The sequence below is a fragment of the Scleropages formosus genome, chromosome 9, assembly GCF_900964775.1.
Source record: "Scleropages formosus chromosome 9, fSclFor1.1, whole genome shotgun sequence".
In the NCBI taxonomy this organism is placed as follows: Eukaryota; Metazoa; Chordata; class Actinopteri; order Osteoglossiformes; family Osteoglossidae; genus Scleropages; species Scleropages formosus.
In genome coordinates, this window is record NC_041814.1 from 22,559,677 (window position 1) to 22,581,942 (window position 22,266).

Here is a 22,266-nt window from a genome sequence, read left to right on the forward strand (position 1 = left end):
CCAGGGAGGATGCCCAGTATAATTTTGTGAAAAGGATTACTATACTTACACTGTTTCTGCAAATAAAAAAAATTTCCACATAATAAACATGTAATGTTTTCAGAAATGTTTTCATAACTTTATGAAATGATGCCAATTTGGAGCATGAAAAGGCAATTTTGGTTCCAGGAATACTTTACCTCAATGTAAGACATTCATCTTAGGATTTCTGGGCTGAATCTGAATTTGCAGAATAGATACTGCACAATTCCTCTGAAAAAACTGAGCACAAAGATTTTTGTAAGTAATACTACATTTAAACGTTCAGTTATCCTCTCGCACAAGGGATGCACAATCAAACACACCATTGTTCACTTCAAAAGTATCACAGAGGTTAAGTATGTTTTTTTTGTACGGTACACAGGATGGATTGAAAAGTCCAGAAGCAGCAGCTTTAGCTTGGTTATGGCCTACAAAGTACAGCAAAAGGGTGCTATGTGTGTCCTCGGAAAGCGATATGACCCCAGGGATCTTTACCAAGTGAGTAATGGCATTAGACAAGTCAGTGTTTCTAAGACATGACGAGTCACCTTGACATTAAAAGATACATTTAAGGTAACATTTCCCCTGTGGTCCTGATTCAGTACAGAGGCACAGAGAATGACCGCGTTTTTTTATATTCACATCTTTAAACACAGTTTGGGGTTGGCTAAGACAAAATCTCAAAAAACAGTTAATCAGGAGGAAAACTGCAAATTCATCAAGTCAACATTTACACAGTCCTCAATAAAAAAGAAACTGAGAAGTAGCTCAGTGTGGAACACTTTTCCCCCTAAACATTGTTTAAGAGTCTAGCCAGTTTGTCAAATTCCTCTAAGCAAGGTATCTGTCCCCTGGCCAAGTTCTGCATCCCAAGAGAAAAGCAAAAAATAAGAAAACTAAGAAAAGAAACTATTTTTTTTTTTTTAAATACTTTTTCCTGACATATCAATGGCAACATGTAGAAGTCATTCTGAACTTTTTGGCACACATCTGCCATGGGGTTTTCGCTGCAAGGACTCCCCAGGCAGTTGGCCAATAAATCCCTCTAGGTCAGGGAGGGTTCAATGACATGGGGAGGAAGCTGGAGCGCCTTCCTCTGGCGGCGATCCCTGGGTAGCACCTCCCTCCTGCAGTGGGCCCCCTGTGTTAGGGGTGGGTGAGTATGGGGGCGGAGCATCACAGACACTGCTGGGGTCACAACTTTCTGGGATGAGAATGGCCTGAGGGTCACCTACAACGTCCGCCTGTGCGTACTCACTGTAGGGGGGTGGCTTTAAGTCATCAGCTGTGAAACACAAAAAAACATAACATGTATCATGTGACCACCTGTCATTCTATCAACTCAGAAGAGATTATCAAAAAGACATTTACAAGGCAAAGCTTTTTCCATACAGCAGTGTCTACAACTGCAGAATAAGCCATCTTAAGATGAATGTAACTGATGATCTGTTTTTATCTGCAACTGAAAGGGTAGCCCTTGCATGCTTTATTTATAATGTTTCTCAAGTTTACTAGCATTTATAAACAAACAATCTACATTTGGTCATGCTATGACCTGAGGTATCACAATAATGGATCCAATTAGGCACATCCTTATACCAACATAGACCACAATAATGGAGAAGTTGCCTCTTTGTTTTTGCCATGACCTTTAAAGAACCTCAGGAGAAATGATGTCAGATAACTATTCCTTTAATAGAATGAGACAATGCTCTGTTGTCAAGCAGAAAATAATGACCCCATTTAAATTTTTTTCCACCAAGTTATAAGACACAGTAACTGATGGGGCCAGCATCTCCGGCCCTTTGCCCATTTGCTGTCGACATGTAGCCCTAAATATCACAAAGATGAACTGACATGATGACATGTTTTCAGGTTCTGTTTCCTCCCTGTGACCTTGCCTGACTGATCACATGAAAAGCTTTGAGCATGTAAGAGGCCTAACATTGAGTGGGTGGAACTGGGTGTTTCTAAGACTGCATATTTAGGGATTTGAGATCTTTTTACTACCCTCTGTGATTAATGTAGTCTCCAGGACAAAGTCAGATAAAATACACCAGTCTTAAAGCTCTCAAATTATTTCTCTGTAAAGGGCCATATGTCTCATGAATTTCCACACAACAAAGTATGGACTGACAGCAACATTTGTGGCAAGGCTTAGAATCTGTGCAAGGATTCAAATCAGCCTGTTTGCAGAAAGATCAAACCTAAAGCAGAACCAAGTGTTCCACGAAAACCAAAGCCAAAAGGGGTTTCTGTTGGGTGGAGACATTAACCATAAACAGATTGCCACGCATGACTCAGACCAGAGAATGGCAAGGTCCCTTACTTCCTGAGACTGCTTCATATGGAGGAGGCACGTCCAGATGAGTGTATGAGGGCGCTGGCGGCAGGGATGCCGAGGGCTCGCCAACGGAGCTGTCGTCCTGGATGCCGTACCAGCTAGGCCAGATTGACGTCTGCAGAAAGAGAAGCGGCAGTGGGAGTCGAGTTGCGAGCGGCGGAAGGACTGGAGCCGGCATGCCATGGCAGACCACCCGCCCACCCTTACACTCCACTGTAAGGCAGCCTGATGCTGGGACAAGCCAAATCTGCTGTGTCCTCTCTGCCCTCAGTGACTCATATCTGCATCACCCTCTTCGCTGTAAAAAATGTTGCTAAAAAAGCAACTTAAAACTTACATACGAGTGAAAGAATGCCTCGCTACATTGTATAAAAATGTCATGTAAACACATTTAAAAATATGAACAATCTTAAATTTAGGATGAGATATTTCAAGCTGAAACATGTTCGTAAAATCTTAGGCTGACCTTCTTAAAGTGTCTTTATCATCTTAAATACTAGCATGGCCAAAAATGCAGTGCAGAGAGGAGAAAACTTTTTAAATGGAACTGCTATGTGGAGCTTCGATATCTTTTGTTTATTTTATTCCTCTGGCATTTCCTGTTTACTGAGGTCATACTGTCCTCTCCCCAACCCCTTTTAAGACTTGCCCAGCGCTTACAGATATTTCACTACGAGGTGGCTTGAGGAAGACTGTTCTATAAGCTGTTACATCTATACTCAGTCACTAAATAAACTGCAGACTGTACTGTGGGCCTCTCTGTAAAGTGTTCTGGAAAGCAGTCCAAAAGCTTCTACTCCCTGTGTCCAAGGTGTAAAAAAAAAAAAAAAAAAAAGAGCATTGAGAAATGCAAAAATTTAACAAAAACACTAAGACTGACCACACCGAATGGCCCTTTGTGTTTACAACCACCAGGAAGCATATCCTATCCATCCTTTGGAACAAACACAGGCAAGACCCATCTCAATAAGATATTGGAAAAGTAAAGGTCATAAGAAAACAATGTCTTCAAGAACAAAAAGGAAGTCACAATGTTATTTTGTAACCTATGCCAGAATTTTTTTTAAAAACAAAAGTACAAAAGCAGGCATTCCAAATAATTATTTTCAGCAATTCTTTATATCCTTGAATGCTGGATTTCAGTATTTCGCCTGCTCACAAAGAAATTAGGATTTGACATCTGAACAATTTCTAAAAACATTGCTTTGACTATACACGTTAAAATGTTTTGCAAATAGAAGCTATAAGCTCACAATATTTTTTTCCGGTGAAATTTGGCCCTGTATAAAGTGGAGTGTTTCTTGTCTGTGTCCTGACTAAAATGAAAATAAGTCTCCAGCATTTCACAAATTTCATACAAGGGCAAGTGTGAAAGATCATTTCGAGCAGTTACAAAGAACATTTAAATCCAATATCTAGGGGTTTAAAAACAATAGCATCACTGGTCTTGATAACATTTCCCATCAGCATTAGATCATAGTTTCCAGGAGAATAAGTTTTTCCACCTGCAAAGAAGACATTTGCAGAGAACCCACAAAAGTCTTATTAAAAGGTCAGCAAATCCCCCTGCATTCTCAACATTAAAGTACTGAAATTAAATCACTGAAGAGTCAAGGAGACAAGCATCGGAGACATTTATTTTGAATCAACAAAAAGTACTTTCCAGATGTTAAAAAAATATGCAGAGTTGCAGCATTACTTTTGCTTTTGAGTTTGCGGCTTTGACTTCACTTCCAATGAATTTCAACTGAAATGAACAAGCCATTTTAAAAGGATTTCCTTAACACATGCAAACCCAAACTTCTACTCCCATAGAATTATATCAAGAACATTATAAAAACAAACAGGTGCATTGGAAAGTACGTTACTATTATTATGACTCTTCATTTAACTGATATTTTTCTCCATAACTTAAAAAGATGGGTTTGTGCACTAAGCTAATTACAATTATTTAACCAGTTATGCAGACGGGTAGTTTTTACTGCATCACCTCAGGGTAAGTGCCTCGCACAAAAGGGTTCGAGCGCAGGTCCTTCTAATTTGGAAGATGCCACTACGCCACCTGCTGACCCAGTTTTCTTTTATATTTCCCTCTATTACCAAGCACTCATTGATCACAAATGCCAGAAGTTACAAAGAAGAGACAGGCAGAGCTACATGTCACAGCTACTTGGCAAACATATAGGTATGGACATTAATTTGTACCAACTTGGAAAGTTGATTCCATTTGAAGGCATATTCTTATTCAAACACAACATAGAATGATTAATTTAAATTGTTAAAGAAACGTTAATACAAACAACCCGCCAAATTTCAAAGCTATGACCTAATCTTCCCAGATGACCAAATATTAAACAAGTGTGATCAAAGATGGGCCCCTGTGTATTTGCCAAGATGATAGCCTTCAGTGAACAACAAAATCAAATGTCAGGAGATGTCTACTGCTCACAAAACTGAATTGAAAGAACATCTATGAGCTGCTAACCAGTCAGGATTAAGATGTTCTGCAACTCTAAAGTATTCGACTCTCCAGCAACAAACATGTTCTCAGAATGACTAGGTCAGACGTGTCAACAGAAAACTTTCACATGTCTGAAACTAATCCCTTAACAAACCCCAATGAAATGACAGGCTGAAGCAAGGCCCGCCCATGATCCCGCTGGGTCCACAGGGCTACTGAGTCAACACAAACACTGACAACCTGACACAAGCTAAGCCGCTGGAAGGGGGTGAAAGATCCGCCCCATGTCTGTGCCTCGTCCTCTTCTCAAGCACCTTCCTTCATACTTGTTAGTGAATGAGTACACTGGGGAAAACCAAGGGGAAACCTACGTTCTGGCTCTCACACATCTGGTGCAGGTAAGCCCTGCCCCCGACGATGACGATCTGTGCATTGCGGGGGTTGCTCAGGTAGGCTGCCAGCTGCCGCTGCCGTGACCGGTACCAGCAGATGTAGAAAAAGATCTTTATGATGATGAATATTATGACGATTCTGTGCAAAAAGAGAACACAGAAAATGACACGTTAGGGTGCCTTGATGTTTCAAACTAGGTAACACAGAGGAGCAAACACTCTCAAAGTGACCTCTGCTCAAAGTGCAAGTGTGGAAAGAACAAGATTCACATTAATGATAAATCAGAAAAGCAACATTTTGCACAACAGTGCGCACACGCACACACAAACACATACAGTACCATTAGTTAAATGGTTTGTTTCAGATTAACTTTTTCCAGTGTATCCCCTGGTGTATGCAAAAACTATTTGTACTATGCATAGTAACTGCTAATAATTTAAGCTTGTTTTGCAATTAACAAAAATTTGGGTGTTGGAGCTATTATTGTGAGTGGAAATAAACAAGTTGTGTAACATACAATGAGTGGGGATAAAAGTGATCCTTCACGAGAGTTTTACGGATAATTTTGGCACCAAAGGGATACTTAAGCATTTTTTTTGGGGAGGGGGAGGCTTTTAGAAATTGAATATGAAAATTATTTGTACATGTCTTCAATATGCTAGAATATTTAGCTAAATTTAGTTTAGCTCATTGGACAGGAGATGTTAAAGAGAAGATTATGGCTTAAGAAAATGCTTATTTCCTCATGCTTCTTATTTTTGTAAAGTGCCAACAACAAACTTAATGAGTATAAAAGTGGATTCTGACATTACTTCTGTATGGTAAGGCTTGCAAAACAAAACCTCGACCATACATGTGGTGGTTGTATAACTGAAGTCACTGAATTTTAGATTGCTAAAATAAACAATTTATTAAACCAACGGCAGGAAACTAAACACTTTAACACCTATATGGGCAAATAACACTATCAATCAACAACACATCATTGCTACTACATCGTTTTAAATAAAGGCTTTTCCTTCCAAGAAGTCCTTGGTTCAGGCTTTTTGGCAAAACTTTACACAGCTGTAAAATCTTAAACGGAACACAAGACAAACACCCTTGACGATTCAAGATGACCGTTGGCTCTGAAATGGTGCATTTTATTTTGTTTGGGTTTAAGAACACACACACACACACACACACACACACACACACACACAGCATTTCAAATTTTCCACACAACACTGAGTATGAGAGATATCCAAGGTCTGTACTTACATGTACCAGTAAAGCTCCATATTAAGTTCAGTGAAAGGTGGTTCTCATAATCCAAAAAAAAAATCCCTGGGGGGAAAAAAATTGCACAAAGCATGAAAAACGGAGAACACAAAAAGCCTTTATTCATGTTTAACCATAGTGAAGCTGCACAATCTAACCTGTAGCTAAAATACAGTGTGAACATGTAAACATCTGTTATTCCTGGAGTCACCAATTCCTCAGGTAAAATTACTCATTCACAATATACCAATAAAAATCTTATCTCTCTCTACTAGTGAATTGTATATCATTTTTAGTCACAGAATTCCCCATGACTCAAACGGAAAAACCAAGTCAAGATCTGATTTGTGGCAAACACTAAAAGAAGTCTCTTATAAGTAGCAGACGTGAAAGAGATGAGCAGTGGTGTTTTTCTGAACAAGGGTTATCCTTGGAGGTTGGCCATGTCAAATGTGGCCGATATAGAGAAGACAGACTACGTAGAGGAATGTGAGAGTGTGTGTGGACTTGCTCTCCCGCGCACTCCACTTCCCTCACAGATCAGAAACTTGCAGCCCACCTTCTAATAAAGTGCCACCACATTTACACCCTTGCAGTTAGCAAAAGGACACACAAAAACAGCATAAAATTACTAATAATCTCAACAGGGACATGTATGACAAACCGTTTCAGGAGTGGGTTTTGAACTTTTGCCCATTTTCTATGCCTACAAATGTTCAGACATGCTGAAGACTAATTGTACAGTTGTAAATTATACAAATTAAGTCCATGGCCGCATTGTCAGTTCTGCAGAACAAATCCCTTGTGAAAAGGACGCGTTTATGAAACATTTCTCAAATCGACTTCCCGCACACGAAAGCTGCGTGATACACAGTTTGTTGCAGGATGTGACTAATCTGAACTCTTTCGTGAGTGGTTATCAAAGAGCCCTGTGATACCATCTCAAAGTTTTATCATAAAGCGGTTTCATTCCAGGAAGTCACAGAGGGTACACCCGCCCTGTCCCGTCCCAAAAGTCCCAAAAAAAGGGAAACAGGGAATGGCTGTGCTTCTACATCTCTGCCAGACTTCAAATGAGCTTCTTCACCTTTACAGCTGTCACTGTATTAAGTGGTAGAACAGCAGGTAGCACGGGTGCCTTACAGCTCCAATAAGTTGACGAAGGTGATGATAATAAACGTAGTAGCACGCTGAAGCTCAGTGGAGGCTAAGGGACTGTATTTACTATCCGAGTAGATACGGGGGCATTCCCACTACCACATTCTAAACACCAGAAAAGCAAGCTGGATAAATGCTGTAATGAGAAAAACCACAGTAGAACTTGACAGGGAGGAACATTATAGGAGAACTGATGCAGTAACACAGATCATCACTCCACCCTCACCCTTGTCCACCAGAAAAACAGACGTAGGAGTTCAGGTCATAGCATGTGGAGCCATGCACAAATGTCACATTTTGCAGTGAACCGACCTTAACCACAATCTTAACTGCAATGCACCAGCGTAGCAAAGACATAAGGAAGATATCAACAGCGTGTGAACTGGAAATTCCAAAACGAAGCCTGGGGCAACTCTGCAACCTGATTGGGAAGGGTGTGATCTGTCCGTTCTGGAGCAAGGCCAACATTCCTGCTAATAATTAGGCTCCTGTGGTCACAAAAAAAATCTTTACAGATTTAAATTTAAGTGCAGTGGCCAGGAACTAAAACAACATGACTACAAAAAGCCATATTTTAAAACGGAAAAATATGAAATAAGACCAAGTTCCTTCTTTTAAGTTGTATGCACTTACATAAGCACCTTCATCACTTGAATCACTTTCTTCAGGTAATGCCTGGACATGTAGGCAGTCATCACATTGCATTTCCATGGTAGCTGTCTTCATTACCAACCAAATAAATTAAAAAAACCTGTGTTTGAGATACAGAACAACTCCTGAAGCCACATCAGATCGCTCCAAATCAACCCAACACTAACTTATGCTGGAATCAGAGCCCAGAATGAACCCAGTTCAGAAGTTCACAGGGGTTTATTTACCAAAAAAGCAAAGGTGGCCCCAACCTCCAGTGAAGTATATTTACTGTACACAAATTGAAAAGGAAAACCAGAGATCATTTTGTCATGAGTTGACTTCATGTCTTGAGAAGACCTCTGCAACCGTTAAACTGGTGGGGGTAGTGTATTTACACCAGCATGCCTCTTCAGGCAGAACACAAATGAAGACATTTCACACCTGCTTTCATATACCTGCTACCTCCCCTGTGGCTCTCATTCCCATCCCAGGTCCAAACCCAAGTCAATGAAGATATTCTAGAAAATGGGGGGAGGAAAAAAAAAAGCACACCTCCCTTTTGAGGAAACTTATGAACTTGTGTTCACTTCTTCTCTCAACTCCCATGAATGTAGTCTCAGTGGAGTGCTGCATGTCTGTCTGGAGAGATCACTTCCCGAGAAAAAAAAAAAAAAAAAAAAAGGCCTGAAGAAGATGAAGCATGCTAGTGGGTGGAAGGAGGTGTGTGCTTAGAGTTCTAACAAAATACAGGCTTTGGTGCTGGACTATTCAACAAAACTAGTAGAAGAGCCAAGATCAGTAGGCTACCCAGCATTTCTCACACCACTAAGAAAGGGAAAAACTATTTCAACCAAGAGAACAAGTCAGGTGGATCATGGTCTGGCTGAAATCCTCCCAGATTCAGTCCTCTGGGACAAGAGCTGGATAGCAGTATTATTTTTATATGACAGACCTCTCTGTAAGACAAAACACAGAGAGACAAGACATAGGTAGAAGGCAAAAAAAGTTCTCCCAAGATCACAAGATAAATCAGCTGATGACAGACTAGGGTAACATATTGTGTGGTAACTAACCAAAATGAACCTAGGACAGAAATAAACGATCACTGAACAATTCAACAGGTTCTTCATATAGTGTTCTTCTGAACAATGGAACACAGCACAATTAAATTAACACAATGTGATAAAAAAAAGTAAAGAAGAACAACAAAGCAGCCAGCTGATTATGAGTTACATTGAGACAAAAAGACATCTGGCAACTGAGGAGAGGAAAAACCAAAAAATCTCAGGCAGAGAAAATGGGAGAAAAATATATCCCTGCAGAGTCTAATTACTCTAAAGCCCCTTCCTAGGCATTCCAGGGTAGCACAACACACCTGGCAGGTGAGAGGTACATTTACATTTATCCATTTCACAGATGCTTTTCTCCAAAGCGACTTCCAATGAACTCTATGTAGTGTTATCAGCCCACACACCTTATTCACCAAGGTGACTTACATTGCTAGATACACTACTTACAATTCCAAGTCCCAAAAACCAGAGTTGGCGCCCGAGGTTTGGGTCGGCCGGGCACTCGGCCCCGACCACCGCCCAAATCACAATGCACCGGCCCCTTACGGTTTCTCCGGCAGGTGGTGAGCCCACCGAAGAGCGGCTCCACGTTGTGGCTTCGGGCTGAGCCCAGCCAGGCCCCGTGGGCATAGACCTGGCCACCAGGCGCTCGCATGCGAGCCCCCCCCCCCCAGGCCTGGCTCCAGGGTGGGGCCCCGGTGACCCCATACCGGGCGGGGTAAACGGACGCCTTGATATTTTCGTCATAAGGGGTTTTTGAACCGCGCTTTGTCTCGTCTGTCATCCAGGACCTGTCTGCCATGGGAGACCCTACCAGGGGCATGTAGCCCCAGACAACATAGCTCCTGGACTCATTCAGGCACTCAAACCCCTCCACCACGATAAGGTGGCGGTTCACTGAGGAGCATCTGTTCCGGATGCCTCCTGGACGCCTCCCTGGGGAGGTGCTCCGGGCTTGTCCCACTGGGAGGAGGCCTCGGGGCAGACCCAGGACACGTTGGAGAGACTATGTCTCCCGGCTGGCCTGGGAACGCCTTGGGGTTCCCCCAGAGGAACTGGAGGAGGTGTGCGGGGAGAGGGAGGTCTGGAGTACTCTGCTCGGACTGCTGCCCCCGCGACCCGGCCCCGGATAAAAGCGGAGGAAGATGGATGGATGGATGGATGGATGGACTACTTACAATGGGTCACTCATGCACACACCAGTGGAGCACACTGTCACTCTCACTACGGGTGAACCTGAACAGCATGTCTTTGGACTGTGGGAGGAAACTGGAGCACCTGGTGGAAACCCACGCAGACACGGGGAAAACATGCAAACTCTGCACAGACTGAGCGGGGATCAAACCCACGTCCTCTCACACCACCCAGTCGCTGTGATACAGCAGCGCTACTTCCTGTGCCATCGTACATTTTGACTGGCTGAAACTGAACCGGCAGCAGTGTGGGCAGGATGCATTACCCAGAGGTCTCAGGAAACTCAGTCCAGTAGGCACCAGGACATACCCAAAATTCTGCATTTTTCAGACAATGCAAACAAAAGAACCAGAGTTCACAGGAAGTCTTACCCATGGAGCCACTACTACAGACCCTCCCCATTCCCGCAACTTCCCACCTACATAAACAATACAAGGAATCAGGGGTCGAACAAACAGCCTGTGAGCTTGCAGCCAAGGATATTATGCTGTTTTCTCTTTGCATTGAAACTGAAGCTTCCAAGTGATGACACAAGGACTTTAATTCCATTCAAGAGTTTTCACATATGAAGAAAAACAAAAAATCCCCCATCAAGTTGAATTACAAAACATTAAAAATAAATATTCTTGAATGCATTTTCACAACACATTAAGAATATATATATATATATATATATATAGAAAAAAATAAAAATTCATTATTACTCAAAAGTATTCATTTGTCACATTAATAGAATGAGATTTGTCCTTTCAAAGGTGAACCACTGGTCACACAGAAGCCAACAAAGCCAGTACCCTAACCGTAACTTATCATCCCATTAATTTGATACTTCTAAGACACACTGAACACAACAGATCGCTTGTTTTTTCCCCCACCTATACAAGCAGCTGGCGAGTTAGAGCAGCCAAACAATTCCCGTCATACCACTTACAAGAACATGTTGAGAAATCTTTGTTGGAGTCGAACAATGTGAGCTACATCTGCTGAATTTCAAATAAATTAACACATAGTAAACGAGGCCCTGCACACTCAGGCCAGTAAGGTTTTAAATTTTATGTGGAAAACAACCATTATTCAAACACAAAAAATATTAATGCCGCTATAAAAACCAGGGGCGCTCTTACTCAACCCATTTTCTTTAGTGTGAGCAAAGCCTATGTGAACCATGACTAACAATCTTTAAACAGTGCCTGGGAGTTGACCACACCGACCATACCTTTCACTACTAAAATTAAAAAACTGAAAAACTATACTTCCTTTTAGCATTATTTGTTTTGATGAACAAACTGCTGCTACAGTATGGATGTTTGGAAGCCTTATAAAGGGGTTTCAGAAATTTTTATATTTTGCTCTTGGACAAAAGAAAAACATACTTTAAGACCACTAAGCAGCACAGTGGGTACTCTAAATAAACATTAAACAAACACCTACCCTGTGAGGACCCCTGGAAACATTTGCTGGAAATTCAGGAAAAAAATTGCTTACACAAATTATCCCTTTAAGCATACGTATAGCTTAATCAAAAATGCAATTAATACATTAGCTCTATTTTTAAAAATGTAAGCCCAATTCAACAAGCAACAGCTTCTCTCCACCACAAATACTAGAATCATTTGCAGAATTAAAGTCCCAGTGGAACAAAGTGAGAAAAAGTCAGAAAAATGCTACACCCTGAGGCAAACCTACTTCCTCTTAAAGTTCACAGACATGCAGGTTTTTGTTTTTCTTCACACATGCAGACTAATATGAAGTGGAAAACAGAAGAGGTTCAAAAAGTGAAACAAACATTCCTTCATGTTTGCATGCTTCCAATGGACATAAGTATGAAAAGCACCATGAATACAACTAATTTAACAGCCAAAATTGGTAGTGGCCCTTGACTAACCCTATGGAAGCTCTGCTGATAGTGAGCCAGCTGCACCCCTTTCCCTTTTTGCATTCAGTGTTACTGCAGTGAGTTTCTCAGCTTCATGAGCACAGAGAAAAGCAAACTCATATTTAGCTTTCTTATTTATGATCATTGCAGGTCAGACTAAATTTTAAGGCAGGAACAAAGCTTACAGAAAGAAAAAGAAGAAAAGCAGCCTATTTTTTAAGGTGGGCCAGAGTAGGCTGTGGCCCACCATGACCCTTCACTGGACAAGCGACTACTGATGATGGGAGGATGGATGGACGGACAGACAATAGGCTCTTAGTCACACCAAGTGTAAAAGGGCCTTTTACCACGCTGCTGGGATGGCATAGTAGTGAATTCCACAACATCCCGAGAACTCAAGATGTGGGATCACGCCTGAGTTTTGAAGGTTAGACCATCCAATGTACACATCACACACTGCCCCTGTGAGAAGGACCTGGTCCTGCTTGCCTACAGTAGAGGAACACAGGAAGCTTTTCTACATTTTAGCCTGAGAAAAATCATATCCATCCTCTCTCAAACTCACGCAAGTCTGATAAAAATGAGTCATGAAAATATCATCAAAACATCAACTGCTATGTAAAAGATTCCACTATATAATCCATTCAGATGAAAGAAATAAGAGGCAGAAGGAGAAAGCATTTAATTTAAATTAATTTGTTAAACCAGGGCTACCCCAGCTGCTGTTTGGTGGTACCTCCAACTTTATTAGAAAAGCTCTGTGCTATAAAAAGAGACTGGGGAAAATAACCACACATGCATTTCCTTTCGGTAGCTTGGCTTAGAAGTCTCAGCAAGGAGCAGCAGTTAGATGGTTTCCTCCTCCCCCTTCAAGAATGAAGTAAAAGTACTTGGTTACACTGTGTGCAACTGCCCCTCCCTCTTAAAAACTGAAGACAAATACTACATAGTTCACTACTAACACTTCAGCAACAAGTTAAATTTTTTTCCCCTCAAGTGAACTACAGTAGATTAATTTCGCCAAATTTGTTACATGCATTAGTAATTCACTGAAAATTCAGCAATGAAAGTTTTTTTTTTTTTTTTTTTTTTAAATATTGTAAGACCCAGAAGACGATAAAAAAATTTATAAACACCTACTTTATACTTCTTACCTACTATAATCTACTTTTTGCCTTAACTGTGTTAAGGCAGCAAAAAAGTTAAAGGCTAAAGAAGCTGTTTGGAGGCCAGGGTATTTCCACTGTGCACTGAAACATTTCCATATATTCATAAACACCAACCGCAAGTGATCTGCGGCTCGCTGCAAACAATCAGACGCACAATACATACAGAGGGTAACGTTCATTTGGTATTTACGAGCTCTGGAAAATGGATGCTGACGTGAGTAGTGAATAGCCTATGGTGCTCAGGGTGCCAAGACACCACTTTAAGCACAAGTGACATTCATGTAATTTAATTTACACTTTCACCTGCAAAATTATATTAATCACACTGTATCAAGACAGATCCAACCATTTGTAAGGAAATGACTCATTGCTGAGCATGACATTTTGATTTCCTGATTTAGATTCAAATAACTTGTGTGGATTAAACGAGTGTTTGCTACATCTTCCTATGATCTCTTGTAAGCAATTTTAGTAGTATTATGGGGCCACAAGTGTAGTTGTAGATTTCCTATAACAATTGTAAAGTCTGGTTTCAAATAGTGGCTTCTTACTTATACTGAATTGATACAGTAAAAAATAATCAAGCTGTATAAACAGATAATAGTTCTTTAGTACACAAACACCATATAGTAAGCCACGTTGAAGAAAGGTATTCACTACATGAATAAACATAAAATGTTTTATATAGCACTATTGAAAGGCCTTCTCGAAATGATTCTAAACATGTGGCTAGTGAGCTGAAACCATTCACCTTTTCAAACTACCTACAGCTTAGGGACAAGATCTTAAAAAACAAAACAGACAAAAGTCCTTTTAATGTAAAAATTGCAATACTAAATATAAAGTTTACTGTCATTGTATACAATACGATGAAATTTTGTATGTACTTAAACATCAGTTAACAAGACATTGAAAAAGATATGCAGCTTGCTTTGACAGTATAAATCAAACAGGCTTCCTTCACATAACGAGTGTAATTTGTCCTGAAGACATGATCATAAACATTCTCATGAAAGGATGTCTTCATTATCATTAATATATATAGAAAAACATGTTCCTCAACCACAAGTTTTACTAATTTTTTCCTACCAAAATATGCAAAATTATTGCCTTATGAATTAAAAAAAGGGGGGAACGATGGCGCAGTGGGTTGGACTGGGTCCTGCTCTCCGGTAGGTCTGGGGTTCAAGCCCCGCTTGGGGTGCCTTGTGATGGCCTGGCGTCCCATCTTAGGTGTGTCCCCTCCCCCTCCAGCCTTTTGCCCTGTGTTAAATAAATGAACCCCAAGGGGTTCATTTACATTTATTCATTCATTTAGCTGACACTTTTCTCCAAAGAGACTTACAATGTTAAGGTTACAATTATTTACCCATTTATACAGCTGGGTAATTTTACTGGAGCAACTCAGGTTAAGTACCTTGCTCAAGGGTACTACAACCAGAGGTGAGGCTTAAACCTGCAACCCTTGGGTCCAAAGGCAGATGTTCTAACCACTATGCTACCAGCTGCCCCTAACCACTATGCTTCAGCCAATGTGTGTGTGAATTAAAAAAGCTTAATTGAAAAGCAAGTTACCCAAATCCAGATTATCAGAACTCCACTGTGCACCTTTAAATCAAGGCATAAGGCCCGTCTGTTCAAAATCACATACACATAAGACATGTTTCCTTTTCCTGCCCACTTCCCCCATTCTCAATAATCATTTATCTACCATTTCCTCTTCTTACTGTGCTGTTCTTGGGTTGCATGGTGGCACAGCTTGTGCCTCAAAAGCTCCTAAACTATTGCTTTAAACATGAATTGGACACACAGCACAGTCTAGAGTTTGAATTTTCCCCCATGCTTGCATGGATTTCCTCCTAGCAGTCCAAAAACGTGTTACAGGAGAACAGGGGATTCTAAATTGCCTGTATTATGTGCGAACAAATGAATGGGGTCCCATTCATGGGGTACCCTGCCTCGCAACCTGTGCTTCTGGAATAGGTTCCAGACCACCGTGACTCTACACTGTACAGGTCATTATTAATAACTGATATAAGAACAATAGAATCTATTGAACAAAAATGCTGTAATTTTTTGTTTTCTGTTTCATTGTAATTCTGATTTTATCAGAAACTGCTTAAAACTTATAACCAATGTATTTCTTCCTTATTGTAAAGTACTGTATTTTGAGAAGCTGCTTTTAAATGCGCCCATAAAACATTAGTCAGCTGTACATGGACAAGTAATTGTCAATAGCTTAGTATTCAAAACTCACAGTATATACAAGCACTCACAATGTACTTTGGAAAAAATGTGCCAGCCAAGAAAATAAACAGTGCAACAATACCTAATAAAACAATTTTAATAACTACTAATCTACTACTACTTGAAACGCACCTTTTCAATAAAAGAATAGTAAATCACATCATAAATCACAGAGTGATTTATAATGATATTGCATTTTAAGAGCATTCTATGCATTTTATTGCCTCAAGTTATAAGATTTCCTTTCCAAGTTATGAGCTTTTCCTTTCAACTTTTGGCACTGTATTTAAAACTTGTTTGCTTTTGAACTCACACAGAAAATATATTCCATCAACTTTCTCATTTTCTGAATGCAGAAATGCTAAAAATATTACACCTACATGTTTATATTTGTCAGTCTCTTGATGAAACTCAAAAGGAGTTTGCATGTTTAATCTATTAAAATGTAACATCTCCGTACTCTGAAGGCTTTAAAAGTGCCTTTTTAATTGCCAACACTTAACATATTTGGTCGGGGATGGGATGTCAGTTCATTGCCAAATAAATTTTGTATGGAACGCTTGTGTTTAACTTCTGTGAAATAATAAATATCAGATTAAGATCTGAAACAATTAGACCCAGATAACAGCACCCATTCTGAAAACTAACACTTCAGGGATGTAAAACAATTAAACACAAAAGCTACAAAGATTTTAGCCTAGATTTTAAATCATGCGCGAACTGAAGAAGTACAGGCTGGCTCAGTTAGATGACTTTTTCAGAGAGGAACTTGTTAACCACTACTGGTGTGCAATCGACCATCGCATCGAAGTTCATTTAATTAATCTCAGCATTTTATGCAGCAGCAGTCATATCCGCCGAATGAAAACCCATACATTGATTTTGAATGCGGGTAATGAATTATTACTCTTAGCCCAAATAACTTGCAACAAACAAATAATCACAATGTATCCACTTGTAATTTAGGGTAAATACCCTGATAATGGAAAAGGCAGCAGGATTTGAACCCTGGGACATTAACCACCGCAGCACCCGGAGATAACTGCTCATGTGTGAGAGATGGAGTTACAGCCAAGAGGCAGCACAGCAGTGATGGACATGGAATCACAACCTCACTGCTGCTGGATCATGACCAGCTCCTTATGCTTACAGTAATACTCCTGATCAAAGCACTTACCCGGAGTTACTCCGGTAAATACACCCAACTGTACCAATCGAATCGGTGAAATGCTGTAACTAAGGGGCTTTCATAAGCCAAGAGATAACAACAGTAATAACACCATCAATAATGCTCAGTGGTTCTTCATCTTGTGCGTTTCATGCGGGGTATGAGCTGTGTGCGTGAAAAGTGTGTACACCACGGCCGGTTGTTTGAAGCCCAAACTACCAACACTGACTGACACTTTTCTCGAAGACCTCGGTGTAGAACAGCTCCATTCCCTGCTGGACACTTACTCTGCACTTCTGTAGGGCCAGCAGAGGGCATAGCGGTTAGAGTCATGACCTTGCAACCAATCAGGGTTCGAATCCTCCTACCTTCCGTTGCTGCACCCAGCCAAAGTAGTAAACTAGGTACTTGGGTTGGGATACGCGGAAGCATGATAAAAATAAGCGGGTAAAATCACTCGGTCGATTTACATCATTTGTTACCGGAGGAGTGAGATGAAACAGTGGAAACAGTGAAAGCAAATGTGTGAGAGAGGAGCAAAAAAAAAGGAGAGCGCTCACTCGTCACGTCAGAGTGTCAGTCAGTGTTTCCACACTGACTCTGTGACTCTCCAGTTTACAACTTTCACAATTGAATTACGCAATTGAATAACTTACCTGGGACCCCAGCCGAACGACTCCTTCCAATCCAAATACTAATAACCGACGTCGAACGGCTTCTTCTCAAACTGCGCCCAACGACGACGCGCGTGTTCTCCGCAAAGCGGAACAGAGACAGAGCGGCCAACACCCGAGCGCGGACTCACTCACCGACCGAGTCAGTCGCGCGCGGCGGCGCCCACGAGCCGCTCGGTTGCCATGTTAACTCGCACCAAGTTCAGACAAGAGACAGGACGGGCCGCCGCTGGCTATCTGCAGCGCATGCCGGCGTGCGCGCCGCTCCGTGCGCGTCCTCGGTAGCTGCCCGAACAATGCCGTGTACGATGGGTCACAAATCGGAGAAGGAGGGGTAAAGAAAAGTCCCGTTTCCTCGCCTCCGACACACACCGCCTTCCGCAAGCGGGAACTGCTACATAAACATGAGCTGACGAGAAATGCCAAGAGCGCCGCGCACGGCGAAAACAGGAGTTGCGGTCGACAGCGCCCCCTCCCGGTGGGGACGTAACATAACAGGACACTACACTTTACTACGATCCTTTAACTGTTAGGGAAAACATTCAAAATTTACTGAGCTATTTCTCTTAAAGATCAGATGGATATCTGCAAAATACCATAAATGATTTTTAGTTAAGACGAAAGATGCCTTCAGAGGTACATCAAATGAAAAATATGACTTTATTTAATTTGATTGTCAAATGGTCACTCAGAAAGGAGGAAATACAGTATTAGCATGTTTTAAACACTCACTTCCAATATTTTGCACCAGAACCTTACACACAAAACTAATAATCCAAAGTGCCTTAAAAAAAATCTAACAAGAATTACTCATGTATTGTATTTTTTAATGCGCATGCTCATTTGTTACAGAATAAGAAATACAATTACAGTAATATAAACACTTCATCGTAAGATACTCCACATTCATTCATCATAGCGTTTTATAGCAACTTAGGAGCAAATAGACAAGGATGTCTAGAAAGCAATTAAATGTCATTTTTAGCCACATATTATATACATATATACTGTAAATACTTAAATTTTACTGTAGATTACCACTGCTGATTATTACTATGGGTATATAGTAGAGTATGCAAGTACATAATACATAATCGTACAATATAGCATGGATTAAGTAGATTGTATATCTTATCCTTATATATGACACCACATACAACAAAGTGGTGCAGTCAATAACTTCTGAGACTGGCCACCGCACACCACTGCTATGATGCTCCCGCTGATGGCTTGCAACTACAGCGGCACTAAATGGTGGCCAGTCTTACAGCTTATTCACTGTATCACGTACTAAACCTATACCATATAGCACTTTTGTGTAAAGTGATCTAAATTAAAATTTATTCCTACAGGATGATTTACGGTGCTGTATTTTTGCACTTACACCAAAGGTATATACAATACCATACACAAAGATATGCAGAATTCCAATTCAACAGATTCCTCCATTTACCGAGTCCCAACAACACACAGACACATGAATGTATCCATGAGCGCCCTCTTACTATAGTAAATAACAACAACAACAGAGCTGCACAGAGAAAAGCGCATAAACTGAGAGAAGGAGAAAGGCGTGGGTTTGGAAGAAGGTCCTCGTATCGGACCTGATCGGATTTGCATTTTTCTTTCCTCTCCTCTTATATTTTTATTTACCTTTTTATCAAATACATAACATTTCCTCCCTTCCTACCTTTGAATATGGAGTTACGAGTAAGCTATCAACACAGTAGGAAAATGACTTATTTTTACAAGTTAACAGCATCAACAGCCTTGAACAAACTATAGAGAATAATTGTGCTTCCTGAATCTTGACACCTTGACTATAAATTGAGTCTTTGTGAGTCGTCTCAGAATAACGCCTTTTTTCAGTGGCCAAACTCAGCAATGGAGCTCTGTGATTGAACAGCCTCTTGAGTTTGAGAGTCACCCACCCCACACACCCGGTGTCCAGAGAGCAAAATCATTTGAGTCCTTGGCAGGATTCAACCCCTCAGCAGTGCCTTGTGTGGTTGCAGTGTGAGTTTCAGTATCCACTAGCTGGTCCACATGTCTGCACCAGGTCAAATCGCATTCAGAATTAATCATGTTTGTCAGGGGTCCAGTCTGTGACATGATCTCATCACCTTAACCATTCTGATGTACATGTCTGTAATCTCTGACAAGCACTTTCTGTCCCACCTCAAAGCTTGAATCAAACTAGTTTGTGGCTTTGGATGCACTGCTTATATTTAAGCATTTAGATGATGTTTTTCAAAGCCACTTGCCATTTTAAAGTATTTAGTTATTTACCCATTTATACATCTGGGTAACTTTACTGGAACACTCAAGGGTAAGTACCTTGCTCAAGGGTACTACAGCTGAAGGTAAGTTTTGAACCTTTGACCTTTGTGTCTAAAGGCAGCAGCTCTAACCACTACATTACCAGCTGCCACCCCACTTCCCTTCTATAAGTTGACACAAGTCAGGCTTCATGATGTCCAAGTGAGTTCTTAGGTTTTTTTCTTCCCCATGAAGAGCATTTCCAGAGTCTGGCCAGTGGGGGAAAGAGCAGTATTTCAATACGCAAGAAGGAAGTTTGCATTTTTTCTTGCTGATACACACACTCTTTTTTTCCATGGCTCTCAAAGAGTTTGGGGAAAAAAGGAAAAGAAGAAAAAAAAAAAAAAAACCCAGAAGAAATACTTGACTAGTTTATTTGTGCAGAGGTGATGTGTTTGATACTATTCCATCTGAGAAAAGATGCAAACTCCTCCAATGTAACCTATGTGCCATTGTCACACAGCACCTGTTCAGGAATACCTATACGTGCAAACAGAGTGCAATGGACATCCCCTGTCTTAGCAGATGTGGTCTTTTTCACTGCAAAAACTTTCGGCCAGGTCCTACATAGTCAATGTGAACTTGTTGCTAGGCAGTACTTAGCCATTCCCATGAATCCAGAGTTGCTAAGTTTGTTAGCATCCAGGGCATATCTTGGCCAAGTCTTCAATTTGATGGTCAATTCCAGGCCACCAAACATAGCTCCTGGCAAAGCATTCCATGTTTACAATACTTAGGTGTCCTTCATGAAGTGCTACAAGAACTACTGGGCAGACTTATGTACGATATCCCTTGTGTCCCCATAATAAAGCACTGATAAACTGACAACTCTTCACATCAAGTAGAGGAGTCAGGAAGATCTGGATCACCTTTGGTAAGCCATTCCCATACTATCTGTTCAATGACTGTGGCCATAGTTGAATCTCTGTTGCCCCCTTTTGAATCTGTAACCTTGTGATAGATAAGAGTTTGAGGGGTGACAGATGGAACACTTCAGCAGGATCTGTTGATGTCCTTCTTTCTTTTAACTCACAAGGCAAACAAGAGTTCATCTGTTACTAAGAGCTTCTCTGTCAATTTGTGCATAGTTCCTTTTCTCAGGGGTTAACAATCTTAAGGCAAACACTACTGGTTGTTCAAACCTATCAGCCATTTTGTAAGACATTACGACACAAATGCCATATGGTGACATTGCGAGCCAGAAGGAGTGGACAATTTGGATTGTAGTGAGTCAACATTTTGTCTCATGTGATCAACTGCTTTGCCATTTTAAAAGCTTTTCCCAGGCTTCTGACCATTCGCATGTTTCTCCTTGCTGTAGCAAACACGTCAGTGAGCGTAACACAGGTCAGAGATTTGATAAGAATTTATGGTAATAACTGACAAGGCCAAGAAATGGGCATAATTGGATAACATTTTGAGGCCTACATGCTTTCAAGACTGCATCAATTGTACCTTGGCACTTTTGTAGGCCCATCCCATCAATGATATGTCTGCAGTACTCTGTGGACTTTTTAAATACTCTTGCTACGGTTGCCCCTCAGTCCAAACTCCAGGTGAGGATTGCTTCTGGGTTTCCCAGGCGAGTATCCTCATCACGACCTGTGACGATAACTTCATCCAGATAACACTGGGTGCCAGGGACACCCTAAAGTACTTAATCCATGGCTCTCTGCCACATAGCAGGAGAAGAAACTATGCTTAAAATGATCACATTATAATGGTGAAGACATTTGTTATTTATCATACAATTTTGATGACTTATTTCCATTTGCAAATATACCTGTGCTCAGTGGCAGATACTGGTCTGCATGCAGCATGGGACTTACTATGACCTTGAAGTTCCTACAGTTGCATGCGGAACCTTTTTCCTTCACCACAGGCACTATGGGTGTTGCCCAGTCAGACCACTGAAAATTTGAGAGGATGCCTTGGTCCTCTAGATGTCAGAGTTCTGCCTCCACCTTGGGGCAAATGGCACAGGGAACGGAACGAAACCTGTGGAACTTCAGTTATACCTTGTCTTCATCTGCAATTTGTGCCTTTATGCTTTTAAGAGTACGAATTCCATCTTGACATACTTCTGCTGAGCGATTCCGTAATTGATTTGTCAGCTGAGCTGGACACTCACAGGCACTCATGTCCAAACAAAGGTTCACTTCATCCTCAAGAGTCCATCCTTGATTTTCATGAAGAGCGTTCACTGTGAGTTTCCACATTGGTGCAATTTTCTCTCCTGTATATGTCTTCAGTAACACTGAGGTGTGTTTCTGTTTCAC

General features: G+C 41.0%; 1 protein-coding gene across 2 annotated transcripts; it reads right to left on the bottom strand.

Moving 5' to 3' along the window:
- Positions 1–939: 939 nt before the first annotated feature.
- On the bottom strand, positions 940–18,067 carry LOC108935538 (WW domain binding protein 1-like). Of its 2 annotated transcripts, none has more exons than XM_018754235.2 (5): positions 17,804–18,067; positions 6,480–6,545; positions 5,198–5,357; positions 2,351–2,480; positions 940–1,306 (listed from the first exon to the last, which is right to left on the bottom strand). In XM_018754235.2, the coding sequence occupies exons 2-5, from the start codon at positions 6,497–6,499 to the stop codon at positions 1,083–1,085; spliced, it is 534 nt and encodes a 177-aa protein (XP_018609751.1). In that variant the 5' UTR covers positions 6,500–6,545; positions 17,804–18,067; the 3' UTR covers positions 940–1,082. The 2 variants fall into 2 exon arrangements, with proteins under 2 accessions (XP_018609751.1, XP_018609750.1); XM_018754234.2 differs by having other exon boundaries at positions 17,651–18,067.
- Positions 18,068–22,266: the final 4,199 nt, after the last annotated feature.